We start from the raw sequence: 15,507 nt of genomic DNA on the forward strand, positions 1-15,507 counted from the left end.
CAATACCAAAAAAAAAAATAATAATAATAATAATTTTGGAGAAAAAAAAATTCCCGAGTTTTGGTAAACATATTATATAGATGTATTATTCAACATATTACTATGACTATATAATAATTTACATTGTTTATATTAATGTTCCTGTTGTATAATATAATACAATATGATATACTTATTAATTATTATCGATATCTTAACGAGAAATGTTTATTAACTAACACGCAAAATAATTAAAAAAACAATACTAAATTGTATACTTTTCGTTACAACTTAAACATACGGGTAACAGTATTTTGGTAATTTTTTTTTTAACTCAAATCGTGACTGATCAACAATTGGGTTTTAAGTAAAAAAAAAACATGGCAATATAACGGTAAACCACAAAGTTATAATATAACATTATTTATGGTAATAGTATATATTATAATATTATATAATTCGAGTGGTAACCTGTTTTTTTTTTAATGTACTTGAGTTAAAAAAAAAAAAATTTACATCTCAAAAAAAAAAGATAGTTGGAAGTTGGAAGATTTTTTTGTCTTAATGTCTATCCCCGTTTTAGTTCATATCCTAAGTGGGGTTTTTTTTTTGTTTTGATAAGTAATCGAAATTGGCAAAATAGAAAATTTCCGGGAACCAATTTTTTTTTTTATTATTATTATTATACAACACTACACTACAAATGTTATTGTAACGTACAACATTTTTTTGTGAAAATATGTATATTAAAAATACCTTATTAAGTAATTACACTGGTCCCGTAATACTAAGGCACGCAAGGCCAAATATACTTAGTAAATATATATTTAAAAAAAAAATCACATTCACAGTTTTAATTACATATAATATAATAATAAACCATAGGTATCACATTGAGATTAAAAAAAAAAACAACTGATTTTTTTTCGACATTACTAATACATTTTTATAAAATATTATTTAATCTTATTTTTAAAACGAACATACTTTTTTTACATAAATTATTAATTAAAAACATAGAAAAACCAAGTCTAAACATACAATTAATTCTTAAGTGATATGCGGACTTAACTTTTCCCACTCAACTCTACCGCGGTACGCAGTTTATACACAGACTTATTATAAATAATAATTAATACATATTACTACACATTCATATTATATAAATATATCGTTCTGCCCAACAAGTCAATAGAAATCTCATTAGCTTCCGTTTTATTAATTTTTTATTTTCCTTTTTGATCACAAAAAAAAAAAGAAAAAATGGTGTTTTGTAAAATAAATAATAATAAAAAAAAATCCGGGCGCGTGACCTCGTACGATTTTTTTAAAACATTTGTTTTACTCGTACAAACAGCCTATTTATATTGGATACGTATACTGCACACGAATGTGTGTACCATTATCATATCACATTCGATGTGTAAAAAATATAACATTCTATTGATCTAGGGCGGGAAAAGTAGGGGGGGGGGTAGAGGGTTTACATATAAAACTACAAAGTGGGGGGAAACAAAATATATTTAGATAGATAGAATAGAGAGAGAGAGAGAGAGAGAGAGATAGAAATAGAGAAATACAATTAATTGTTCACTAAATATGTCCACCGCAAGACGTTGGTAGTTGAATATATTTTGGGCGTTGAGCAATTTTGGCGGCAACCGAGTACGGGTCGGCGGTCGTGGTTGGTCGACGATACCGGTCAGTGGGCTCCGGCCGTGGCCCTGTGCACCAGGTCTGACCTAGACAATCCGTTGCCGTTTATATAGTAGTCCGACTGTTTGCTGTAGCCGTTCGATTTGGAAGCTCCGTTGGCGGCCGGTTTGGAGTCGGCGCTCACCTGAGACAGTTGACAAAAAAAAAAAACACATAAGCGTGAGGTCAAAAGAAGTTTGGCACTTAGTTGTTGACGGGACGGGATCAAAGACCCTGCCCGGGCTGAGTGAAACCCCAAACTCCGCCTACCCCACAGGAACTCCGAGGGTAGGCAGGGAGTCGATGAATTTCGTTCCAAAGACAAGTAAGTACTGCGATTGTGCGTTTACCTTTTGCTTTGGCGGCTTGACGTACGATTGGTTGTAGAACTCCTTGAAGAGGAAGAAGAACATGACGGCGTGCATGCCGATCCACCAGACGAAAGCCTTGGGGTAGTCGCAGTCGATGAAAAGCAATTGGAAAGCGTGCAACATGATGGCGACGAACTGCACCATCTGGAGACTGGTCAAGTATTTCTTCCACCACAAGTATTTCTGCACTTGGGGTCCCAGGGCGGCCAACAGGTAGTACGTGTACATGATGATGTGTACGAACGTGTTGAGCAGACCGAAGAACGTGCTGTGGCCACCTAAGCGGAAGCAAACAAGGCACACACACACACACATTGTAAGTACGATACTTTTGAAAACCAAAATACAACAATTTTGAAGGGGAAAAAAAGGTAATTATTCGGCACACGGAAAGGTCGACAACGCGCCACAGCGATTTTATTTATTATGTAGCAGGAAGCCTCTGTACGAGTGACGTGGCGGGCATCTAAGGTCTCGGTAAAGGTCATCGTTTTTAAATCCTTGCGCGTTGTCAACCTTAACAATTATTGTTGATAATTATACGTATACATATATATATATATATATCGGACACATAGTCTTAATGTGTCAGTCGTTAATGTCGCCGGAGGTCGGTGTGTACAACAAAATGCAGTTAATATAATATATGCGCCGGTCGTTTGGACAAAAAAAAAAAAGTCACAGATCGTAAATAGTATTAATAACGCTCCGGCAGTTTTCTTAATGTCTTTATGTTCTTACCTGGTGTGAATTTAACTCCGAACCATACGCTCATTGGCATCACTCCGTGGTGGATGACGTGCAACGTAGAGATGTTTCTGTCCTTTTTGCGGAGCACGAAGAATATCTAGTAACATAATATGGTGTCAATGACGATAGATCTCAATTAGTTTTTTTAGTACTATAAGTAAAACAATATTATCGTCGTCAGTAGCTAACAATATATAATATAGAAACTGTAACGATCATTACCGTGTCCATGAATTCTGTAAACTTGGAGAAATAGTACCACCAGCAGGCATGGACCATCTACAACACGATGACGGAGAAGAACAGAGAAAAATACACATATTAGTTACAATAATGTCGGATCGCTGCAGAGAGGTAGTTAAAGGGAAAGACACGCGCAACTTGACACAGAATTTTTTTTAATTTTTACAACCGGTAAAAAAAAAAGCACATTGGGGTCGCGTCGGTTACAGATTTGAAAAATTGAAAATTACAATTACTCCGATGCGCAAATCCGTGGTTAATATTTTATGTTTGAATAGTAAGAAACATTAAAAAAGAAATTATTAAACCCAACTCGACCCACTTGTCAGAAAATTAAAGCGTACCCAAAATTACAAAAAAAAAAAAAACTAGTTTGGTTTTTGCCGAAATTAATAAAAGGCAACTGAAGCGTTTTCAATGTTTATCGCTTCTCTGGACGCCGATCGAAGCATAAAAAAAAATTGCGAACACGGGTAAAAAAAACCCCCCTCCAGCAATAAAGTCTTTGTCGCCTCAAAAAAGCTTGTTAATATATTGATTAAAAAAAAAAAAATGTTAACAAATAATAAAATGTATACAAATCGTTAAAAAAATGTTGGATTAATTCACATTACTAATAATTGATACTACGATGAAAATACACACAATCGACCGTTAACTACGTTAATATGCGAACTCACCCGCTCAGTCGCTGGATCATTAGAGTAGTCCACCGGCTCGCACCGGTAATTATAGCGACCAGTTAACCAGCCAGACATGCCTATCTGCAAAAACCACCACCAAAAAATATTTTACAACCTTTACGACTAATATTAAAATAATTACATAATTACAAACTAATATTATTACAAATGCATCGGATTGTCCGTTCGTCGCATAATACCATTTTCTAATAATGTATTTAAAAAAAAAAATTTTTTTTTAAATTGGTCTTTAGAGAAAATCCGTGTCGTACACACGCTTCTTAACGGATCACCCGGTAATCGTTAATATCCCAAAAAAAAAAATCAGAAATCGATATTATAATAAACCGTTATAAAATACATTATTTGTTCGGCGTTACCGCATTAATAAAACATAAATAGTATTATACTATAGATCTCTTTTAAACCATGCTGCGGATACCGATTCGATTACATGATCTACGCTGTTGTGCGTATTGTGTGTGTATTATAACATAATAAGTTATATCTATTGTAAAATAACGTTGCAGACAGTGTAAGTAAAAAAAAAAAAAAAAAGTAACCAGATGACGGATACCACGCGGGTTACGTGGAATTTAAAGAAAAATAATATAAAAAGAAATGGAAAGTATAATATATTGAACTAAAAATCGTTAAAATTTTTTCGAATCAACAGTATTTTTTAAATTTTGTTTACAGGCTGTAATATAATTCTCATGCGCCATGACCAAAATGTTAAATCGAATCGGTTTGAGCTTTATAAAATAAATAAACAAATACATTAATTAATTAATTAATTTTCTAGAATGCACGCATGCTTAAGGCAAACTCGATTTTCCTAATACATTTTTTTTTTTTAAATTAATACCTCGCATACATATTGGACATATATATAAACGTAAGACGTATTTTATAAGTACCTACAGTAAGTTTATAATAAAGTGTACCATGTATAAGTGTATAGGTACCATGTATATTATTATACAATTGTAATATATTATTAATTATTGTACTAACCGGATGAGATTTTTAGCGGCAGCCAATGTCCCTAACGTGTTTCATACCTACACAAACCTAACCAAACAAACCAACAAGTCAGGCAAAAAAATCGAGGCAAAAAAAATAAATATAAATATAGGTACGTACTGTTTAATAATTTTGTTGAACAAATTAACTAATGTTTAAATCAAATACTCGTTAATTACTCATTAAATCCTTAAATCATTCGTTTTAGAAATTGCCAATTAATTAATTATTTTTCAATGACATATTAAATCTCAATAAGTAAAATATAATCTAGCAGTTCATACGCCTTTAGTGATTGTCTTTGACCAAAAACAACGGTCATTTAAATTTACTTTTTAAACACAAAACGGCTAGCTAGAGTCTAGACTTGTAACCAATCATCGCCCACCCACATTACCGGGCTTTAGCCGGGCAATAATAATAATAAAAAAAAGAAAATTTTAAAACCGAAATGTTACCTCCTTGTTAAAGAGAAAAATCGAATTGCTATTATTTAATGTATATATTTTATACGTGTAAGTGATATCGTTTTGTTAAAGTCAATATAAGTTTATAACATGTTAAATACTAGTATAATAGGTCTAGTCCTAGGTATTATGATTATGATTATGACATGATGCTATTGAATTATATTTACATTATAGAAAGACAGCGAAAGAAGAAAAATAGTATGAACAAGTTATGAACAAGCGTTATGTGTATTGTGTATTCCTCATACATTATTTTAGCGTAGTCCAAATTCCTCGATTAAATTTCTTTTTCAGGGTTGGTAAAGTTTATATTTATGAGTTGATTTGACAGACAGCTCTTAATTTTTTTTTAGTTAAAACAAAAAAAAAGTTTTCTAACGTTTTTAATTAAAAACCTGCTTAAACGTCTGTTACAAACAAAACGTCTCGAAATACCAACCCTGAATTTTTTATTTTTTATTACAACTATAATTAATGATTTTTTAAACCTCATGCACCAACCACAAACCAAAGCCATCTGATCGTATTTTTACTTACCAAACCCGAAATTCGTTCAAACCTCACTAGATAACTTTGTTAGTTTACTAATATTATGTACAATCAAAGTTTTTTGCTCCCTAAAAACATGACGTTATACTCAATCGATTTCGAATCACCGTCACAGCCCGCGCAAAATAACTATTTTACGTGTCAAGTATAGGCGGCTTTTACCCTTTCAATAAATCAAAGGGCGAATCATACATTTTCGCTCGCCAACTTACTCTCACTGTGGACGGTTTGTCTGTATAGTCTACCGGTTGGCATTTCAGACTATATTCGCCCCACCATCCGCCCATCATACACTGTAATGTGCCCAACAATCAAGTACAAATGTGTAGTGAAAAAAAGGTAGTAACATATATTAAAAAATAATTAAATATCTATATTAATATTTTAAGAAGGATTTGCAACAAACTAAAACTAGAGCGATGAGTGAGAGATGAATATTGTATTATTATAAGTAGATATATATATATAAAGATAATTATATTTTTTTCATTTTTGTTTTGTTTACAAAGAACCTTGGCGTTTGCAAACATATGTAAGTGCGTTGATGAATATTAAAAAAAACACCTAGACCCAGACCTAGGAATAAGAAAAAAATTATGTTGTAAAACGTTTACACCGCACCGCATAGTAATGTTATGGGTGCAAACAGAAAACATATTTTTCAACGTTAATTTAAAATTAATCGTTTGTAGGCAAAACCTGGACAACAATAAAAATAACACGTACATTAGTACCAAAAATCCTTCAGCTTTGTAAAACTTGAATTTTTGTGTACACGACATTTGTTCGCGTTCGATAGGTATTCTGGTTTTTTATTTTTTTATTTAGGTAGTACAACTTTAAAAAAAAATAATATTGGTACTTAACACTTTTTGCATAGGTTATAATTATTTCAATACAGTTTTCTAAAAATCTTATTTTTAAAATGATAACCTATACAATGTATAATTACATTATGCTAGAGTGTATTGATTATTACTATTGGAATAAAATACATTGGTTTATATTATTTATTTTTTTTTTTTTTAATTTTGGCGCTTACCTCGTAGAACAACCATGAGCTGAACAACACTTGGAACAGATTGTAAATTATAAGTACATTCCGCAGTTCCATCGGTTTGCGGTTGGCCATCAGTCTGGGGCCCAAAGATTTGACCACATAAACGTAGCTGAGACATATCAGTGCCGTGGGCAAAGGACTGCTCATCAAAAACCAGTCTTTTGTACGTTCATCTAAAAGGCGGAGAAAAATTATATAAATAACGATGGTAAATATCGAAGAATTTCTTTGGCATAATTATTATTAACAAGAAAAATATACTGTTCAGATATTAAGATTGAAAATAACATTGAGTAAAATAGGAATTCAGTTATAGATAAGCGGTTCTATTAATCAATAATAAAATTTAAAAAAACTAATTTTGAGTTTTAATGAATAACAAAAATAATCTGTTTGAACATCTCAGAGCTATTAGCGGATACGTTTTTTAATTTCTGTTCCCATAAAACAAAATTGACCTCATACAATTTTATATTATAAAAAAAAACAGAAAAGAAGGGCATTCGTGGTGTATCAAAGGTAGGAAAGACACCTTCGATGAATTAAAGTTTTTAGCGCGATATTTAGCGAATAGGTTGCTAATGAAAATTGTTATAATTTAATAATTAAGTTTCATAATTTTAATTAAATCACAACTTAAACTATTCGACCACTAGTCAATTAAAGTATTATTTTTATTTAAAAAAAAAAAAAAATTAACATTATAATTGAGCGGGAAGCGAGACAAACAGCTAATTTATTAAGTTAATTTTAATACAAATTGTTAAAATTTAATATCGTAGCTGTCCGTTACTCAATATCAGACATATTATGATAAAGTATAAAGCGATCAAATATTTTTTTTTTTTGCTTCCAATTGTATTATTATTGTTCAATTAATTATTATTTGGTCGAAGATTGAAAAACAATGTAATACTGTTTGCGAAAACAAAATTTAACCAAACGCTTTGTACCTTTAATATGATTTTTTTTAAGCGAATAATAAATAAAAAACACAAAAAAATGTCTACAGTAATAATTTGTATAAATTATTATTGGTTATTAAAATTAAAATAAATAACAAACTGTCCGCTCTCAATTACCTCCGTATTTGTCGAAGACCCCTTGGACGGCGCTCAGTACTTGCGTCATGGTAACCAAATAGTAATCGTAGGTATTGTACGGTAATATTACTTTAGTGTATATATATATATATATATATATATATAACTATATACTACACTATTGCTATTATTATTTATAAGTCACCTGCGAACACACACATAAAAAAAAAAATCTAATTAATAAAAAAGTTGATAAAATAAAAAATTATAAAATTCGAACACGCACTTAGAATAAAATATTATGTAAAATAATTTATAATATATATATATTATTTTTTTAAATTATCGTTATTGTAATAATATTATTACAATATTATAATTATGCGGTCAACAACGAACGGCGGTCGTTGGTGGTCGGCACGGACGGCGGATCGCGACTAAAGCGCGTTTGTTTTAGTCGAGATGGCGCGCATAGGTTTCTTTCCTTTTTTTTTTTTTTGTCAAACCGGACAACACATACGTATCGTGTACACACACACACACACTACACACACATCGGCTAATATAACTCGCTGTGCCCGTACTCACACACACACACACACACACACAGCCAACAGGCGATTGTAAACGAAGGCTTTGGCAGGGTCAAGACCGGCCTAGGGATGCAAGGTCGGCGGCGTCGTCGTACCGAAAACCCGACCGCGGTGAAACCCGTTTTGTATGATTTACACGCGAGCAACTATAGTGGTATGCCTACGCCCTAAGAACCGGCGAGTTTGCACACACACACTATTATATTGTACTTCTTACACCTCTACCACCGCTATAGTATAATGGGTATACACACATACGTCACGTCATACTATTGGCGCAAAACGAGTAATAAGACCGGCCAATAAATACCTTACGCGTACGTCACCAAATACATAATTATTGCTGTGTAGTTGTTATTGTCTGAACGACTTAAAACCGCTCTGTCCGGTTAGGAATAATACATTAGAAAAAAAAAAAATTCAAACGCACCAGGAAAATTTGAATAATCGAAATAAATGGCCCGGTCAAAAAATAAATAAATTCCTCCTACGCTCAATTTTTGTCCTCGAGTCGAGTAATCAAAGTAACAAACCGGTCACACGCGGAACCGATGCACATTGGTTTGGAATTAAAAAAAAAAAAATGTTTAAGAACGTAATATTGTATATTATGTGTTTGATTTCTCCACTGTAGTAAGCCATAATAAACCGGTGGGGTAAACATAATTCCAATACGATAAGGCAATATTTCAAACCATTTGACCATTTTGAAAAATCCATTTTCGATCGCCTTTTTCGGATTCTAGACCCCTGTGCGATGGTAGTACGTTTGGAATTTACTTTTTTCTTCACGCAGCATTTTAGCCAAAATATAGTTTTTTTTTAAGAGGCGGCGGGAGATACGCTTTCCACGGCGTTAATGCGATGGACATGCCGCCGCCAAATTATATCACAACGTCGTTTTGCAATACACCACAGTGCATACAATACTATTACTATACTTATACATATATATAGTTTATACATAATAATGTAATTACAAGCGATTGGGGTTTTTTTTATTGTTGTGCGAGCACAATCGATTGCGCCGGCAAACGTTTACTACTTCATAATAATAATATATATATATTATATAGATACTATAATACAATAAATCCTATATAGCTGTCTACTAAACCCCGTGTCATTATTATTATTATACTGCCTATCAAGTTCGTATTAAAAAATATAAATAATAAATACACATAACAGTTGCGATTAGCAAACAATATTCTGTTTGAATGCGATAATTAAATGTATCTATTAAAATTATTGTTCAAACTAAAAAAATATAGGGCGGACCGTGGCGCGTGCTGGACAGTAAAGCGAGTAAGAACACAAGATACAGAAGCACTGTACAGGGCTATCCAGTTTGTTATGAGATATCGGATTGGCAAACCATATCAATTGTTTTTAAACTTACGAAAGAAAAGTTCGAGGTAATGTGTTATTAAAAAAACGCTGGTCTACCGTCTACCACATTTACAATGGACGTACCCACGTTGGTTTGGTTTTATCCCTGACGGCAAAGTCGCTATGCAGAGTTAATTAGCGACAACATTTTCAACAAATTTTCGCATCGAGGCTTCCTATAAAGGTCGATCAGTCAAGCGGAAGGAGTCAACGGGTAAGTAGTATCGGTATAAAGCTGGTACACATATGAACCGTCAACCGGCCTCGGAGGAGACGGTGTGACGTAGGTCCTCGCTCCCGTAAGCAAAACAGAGATTCCCTAACCGGTAGTACATAAGCCGTGGTCGGTCGGAACCGGTCCGGACAATCGAACAATATTATAATGAACAAAATATGTTATTATTCTGGTTTCCCCAAGTACCTGAACGGCTCGGGCGACCGCCTCACCCCGTTTTGGCGTGTACAAAATATGAGTTTACGCTTTTCACGGCACTACATCATTATCAATGTAGACGGATCGGTTAATATTATGCATTGACGGACGAAAATGGCTTTCCGGCTTGTCGGCATTCTATGATAATCGTAAAAGCCGAATTAGAGCTGACGTCACATCGAAACGTTAACGAATGCAATGCAATGTTGTAAAAAAAACCACTATATCCACCCACACCCCCTCTCTTCTCCCTCAGAATTTCTGTAAAAATAAAAAACCTTACTACTCTTTAGCGCCCCCTCTCCTAAGTCCGCACATCCGTATGGTTTGCACTGACAATCCAATCCAAAACATCCCAAAGTACATATGATATTCGCATAATTATACATACATGCACGTAAGCGTCGATTGTACAAGCTGCACCGATATCAAAGTACTCGACACCTCGATCGAATAATAATTACTATAAAAGTCGTTCGACCCGTTTGTTTGAATACAAATGACCAAAACTTTGGTAGTAATAAATATTTACAATATGTTCTATTATTGGTACCGAATTTTCAAGTTTAACACGATGGAACGACTCGAACGATCGCCAATAACGACCACTGCTTTTGCCGCAATTGTTAAGTACCTACACTCGATTGTTAATAAATTATTATTATTTACACCGACAAGTACCCATTATACAGGTATTGCCGGTCACTGCGGTTTTTTTGTGTGTGTGTGATAAGGTAAATCGGATCGAAAACTGGATTAGCAACATTAAGAAAATTGATGTAAACCATTTTGACGACGACGACGACATGCGCGTTCTTCCTGCTGGCCTCCAAAGGGGAAGGTCGCCGGAACAGAAGCTTCATCCGTGAATATTACACACACACAAATATAATAATAATATATATTATTATATAACTTATTATATTATTATTATTATTATAGCCGATATAGTACACACACGCACACACGAGAGTCGACGGACGTGAAACGCGGTAAGCCGCATTGAGACGGGCGTGTGGTCACGATCGGATAACATATTAATAATAATAATAACGATAATAGTGCAATAATAATAATAATTATAAAAAAACAAAAGGGCGAATCGATTTCGGTTTCTGCACACGGGAGAAGAACGCATAGAAGACCTTCAGGCCGACCGATCACTATCTCTCCACACACTATCAATCGCTTATTATAACATAATACCACACGAGAACGGCTATAAACTATTGTTGTATTATGTATTAGATAAACCGTCGATCGAATTAAATTTATTAAATATTTATAACAAAAAAAAAACCCCAAACCTAAATAATTATGTCTCACGCCAAAAAATTAAAACAAACCATGAGGACACGAAATAGATACGAGTGGAATAATAATATTTACATGAATTCGATCGAGATAAATACTTGGCAATCGTTATTGCGACCGACGGCCTTAAGACGGAAGGAAATACAGTCGAATATTTATGCAATTATATACCAATAATAACAAACTATAATCTAAGGACGAACTCATACACAGTTCCGGGTAAAAATGTCGAATAAAAAAACATAATAATTATAACACCAATTGAGAAATAACTTTAATATTAAATTCGACCGAATGTAATTTATTTAAAACCAAGGCGAACGGAAGAAAAAAAGTGTTAGTTTCTAAAGAATACTATACCTATCTCAGTAGTGAAATCGTTTCAAAAGATATTAATAATATTCTCAGCAAATAGAGTGCTCACCTGTGGTGTACCGCTGGTGTCCGGGAGGATGACTGAACTGATCACTATGATCTCGGAACAGTGTATATTATATGTCATTTACTCGGCTAACGTGTCGATGGACTTAAGGGCACGACCTTGGGACCAACAATCGGGTTGGTCCGGTTTTTAGCGACTCTTGCCGTAACACCCTGTAGATTTGTTCATTACAAAACTACTCTTCCTACATTTGATCGAGTTTTTGCGAAGAAGGAGTAAATAAAAGAAAACTATTATCGTGCAATTATATTAATTTTGATTTTTTTTTTTTACCTACAACCGGTTGTACGAGCAGTACATTTGCCTAGACCTACACCTAACTTTTCATTATCAAGTTCATTGCAAGATCGGTCAACATCTAGCCGAGTAAATAATAATGAGGATATTTTCCTAGACAAAAACATTATTCTTTAATTAATAAAATAAAGTTTAAAAGTTCACATTGTCCGACCCTTTTGACTACGGCGACAAGTTAAATTAGCTATTAGTAATATTTTGAAAATACTGATTCTGCAATTTTAGACTCCCTAAACTTCAACAAATGGGATACTACGGATCAGTGTTAACTATATTAATAACAGCGGTAAGCCATATGGGCAAATCGTTTAATAACCTAAAAAATCAATACAAAAGTTGATCATTAAATTAACTGTCGGTCACATATTTTATAAACGTTCTCACCGTTTAAATATCACAGTATTTTTTACTTATGCAAATAAATCCGTCCCAAAAATAGATGTCAAAATAAAACATTTCTCTCCACTTAAAAGTCCATTAGCCCATTGTTTCCTCATCGATTTCCAAACGTATTAAGTCATAACCATTTTTTTTTAGTTGCTCATACGTAAATATTACTTCACGTGTCAATTATTATACTTAACTACAGTTTAAGATGCTTATGAAATTATAGAAACTACTTAAATGAGATAGATTTTTCATTATTATATGACGAAAACGGTCATCCAAATATTTGCCCAGAGAAATCTATCTGAGTAGACTTCTAAAACAAATTTTGCATTTTAGATGTGTGCAACTATGTTTTTAAAAATTAAAACTAAACCATAGTTTAGATTAATAAACCTTTGTCGGGAAATTTCATAATACATTTATTCCTTAAATATTATACCAATAACTATTGCGTTAATAGACCATCTGAGGCTTACAGAATTACAGTAGGTACAGTTTTTTTTACAAAATAAACTTAAAAGTTATAAACGTAAAAAAATAGGGATAGTTTGAAAGAAATAAAGTTTTTTAAAAAAATCTATAGTTGCATAATTTCAAGTCTAAAAAATACTTTTATAGTAGGTATACTTATTTAGTTTAAAACTGTTAAAAAAAATTGCCGCATTTGTCAATTATAAATTAATGTTATTATTCATAACATTTTAATGTTTATAGTTTACACAGTAATAAACAACTTTTTGCAAGAAAATCTCTGAAGCAATTACCAACCTAAAAGACATTCGTAAGAAAGACATTTTACTTTGACCGTGCGACGATGCAATCATAATAAACTAATTGTGTCTTTATTATTTGACGAGCAATCTGTATCTTATAATCTGTGGTTTTAACATCGAGAGTAGGCAATCCGTTAAATGTATACATTTATCGTGCGACCCTGTATTGGTGTACTATTGCGGTTTGCGGATTTACAATGGCCACAGATTCACAATTTTCATTGACAAACCGGAAACACCATAAACCAAATACTCATAACATCACAATAATTGTATTGCTGCCATAATCAAATTTGTATTTATTACTAAAATGTTTCATTAATTTACTTATAAAATATATCACTAATGCGTGAGAAGCTACCCTGCTACCCTTTTCTCCGGTACAAAATGGTGTTCAGATAAATCTAAGTATAGAAAGAGATGGTGGGTACAATCGTTTAAACAAATATCGTCTGACAACTCATATCAGTAACCGTGCGGCACCGTTGACGTAGATTTTACTACCATGTAAATAATTTCATTTCGGGTCTACGCTAATACTTTTGTCATTATTGAAACATTACATACTTTATTGCATAAAGATCAGAGGTCGTAGATTCAACTTGTAAGATATCGGCTATGATGAAATCAGTTCACTACGGCGGTAAAAATTAATAGGTCCCTACTAAGACAGGTTTTTCTTTGGATATATTATAATAATAAAAAGTTAATACCCTTTTTTCTGGATACGTAAAAAAACTAGTATTTAAAACAACGTAGTTTTAATTATTATCAAGGCGAAACAACTATAGGTACTAAAAATACTTGTTTCACACTTGGGTTGAATGTTTTTACAATATTAATATTCCAAGTGTAAATACGTTCGATTCTTTATCGAATCGTCTGGACTTCTTCCTTCACGACCACCATTTGCCCTCTACCGCACCCCCTTCTACTCGAGTCAACGGAGTCGGCCACCCTGTGCTAGTCAACGACCTCCATAAAACACAGTCTCTCACATCTGATGTTATACTTACGCTCTGATGTCTGTCCTTCCTCACCTACGTTTCTCCTATACTTATCATCAATAAATCTTTCTCATCTAGCTTCCGCTTTTGCGGAAGTATTAAAACCACTTCAGCCGGTCCTCTTTTGTCTCGTACAACTATATTGAATTTCAAACAGTTTTTTTAAAAATATTAAATTAAAAAAAAACGCACATTTAAAATCTGCCTTAAAATCGATAACATCAAATATAAAACGATATATATAATATATATTAGTTTTGAAACAAGTTTCTATAGTATTCAAACACTCTGTATAGTTGGTAATTAAATTTTTTCACAAAGGAACATGGCTTAATTTTCATTATTACATAATTGCATGTATATTTTTAACAATTTTCGCTGTCCGGAAAATGTAGAATACGATCAATACGTTTCTTAATGCTAATCCTTAGATAGACTATGTGTTGTTATCCGTTTCGCATAGCTATATTATTACACGTCCTTATTACAGAGTTTATTGGGTAAAATTTTAATACAAAAACTTGAAGGATATCTTGCCGTGTACAACAGATTGAAATATTATGTTTTCCCACTTTTAACGTACCCACACCGCGATCAATAACCAACGTTATACCGATTTTACGGGTCCGTGTAGAGGCGGCTTTAATCTCGTTATTCACAGCCCGGCTCGTCTGGGTGCCAATCAAATCAAATATTATATTATTTTATCTTATAGGCAACCCAAAGTATGGTCGGGGTGCAGACGTTGCGGTTAGAAACTTAACACATCAAACGTGAAACCGCGTGAAATTTTTTGGGACGGCAAAAATTTAATATAGAGAAACCGATTGAATTGCTCTAAGGCGCGCAGTACATACACAAATAACATAATGTATGATAGAAAAGCAGCGAATCCTTCCCCGCTTGATCCCTACTCCTTGGCCTAAGACCGCGGTCGTCGGTAGAGACTTCCAATGGCAGAACGATCGTGTCCTGCGTGCAAACCATGTCGACGAAA

At 33.2% G+C, this 15,507-nt stretch overlaps 1 protein-coding gene across 6 annotated transcripts in view; it reads right to left on the bottom strand.

Annotated features, from left to right (window-relative positions):
- Positions 1 to 540: 540 nt before the first annotated feature.
- LOC126843674 (elongation of very long chain fatty acids protein AAEL008004-like) overlaps positions 541 to 15,507 on the bottom strand; it is a 45,820-nt gene continuing 30,853 nt past the window's right edge. For 3 of the 6 annotated variants that reach the window (XM_050581349.1, XM_050581348.1, XM_050581346.1), the window contains exons 2-8: positions 7,909 to 8,074; positions 6,809 to 6,999; positions 3,719 to 3,802; positions 3,018 to 3,074; positions 2,787 to 2,892; positions 2,025 to 2,323; positions 541 to 1,819 (exon numbers count right to left, since the gene is read on the bottom strand). In XM_050581349.1, the coding sequence (XP_050437306.1) occupies positions 1,682 to 1,819; positions 2,025 to 2,323; positions 2,787 to 2,892; positions 3,018 to 3,074; positions 3,719 to 3,802; positions 6,809 to 6,999; positions 7,909 to 7,957 (924 nt within the window). In that variant the 5' untranslated portion in view covers positions 7,958 to 8,074 and the 3' untranslated portion in view covers positions 541 to 1,681. Of the gene's footprint in view, positions 1,820 to 2,024; positions 2,324 to 2,786; positions 2,893 to 3,017; positions 3,075 to 3,718; positions 3,803 to 5,978; positions 6,060 to 6,808; positions 7,000 to 7,908; positions 8,075 to 8,155; positions 8,311 to 12,025; positions 12,149 to 15,507 lie in introns of those variants that run through there. The other 3 variants (XM_050581345.1, XM_050581350.1, XM_050581347.1) reach the window with 3 other exon arrangements.

The sequence above is a fragment of the Adelges cooleyi genome, unplaced genomic scaffold, assembly GCF_023614345.1.
Source record: "Adelges cooleyi isolate 19-005CV unplaced genomic scaffold, UGA_ACOO_1.1 ACOO_flye_CR_arks_rails_tigmint_CR_PRNA_574, whole genome shotgun sequence".
NCBI classification, from domain to species: Eukaryota; Metazoa; Arthropoda; class Insecta; order Hemiptera; family Adelgidae; genus Adelges; species Adelges cooleyi.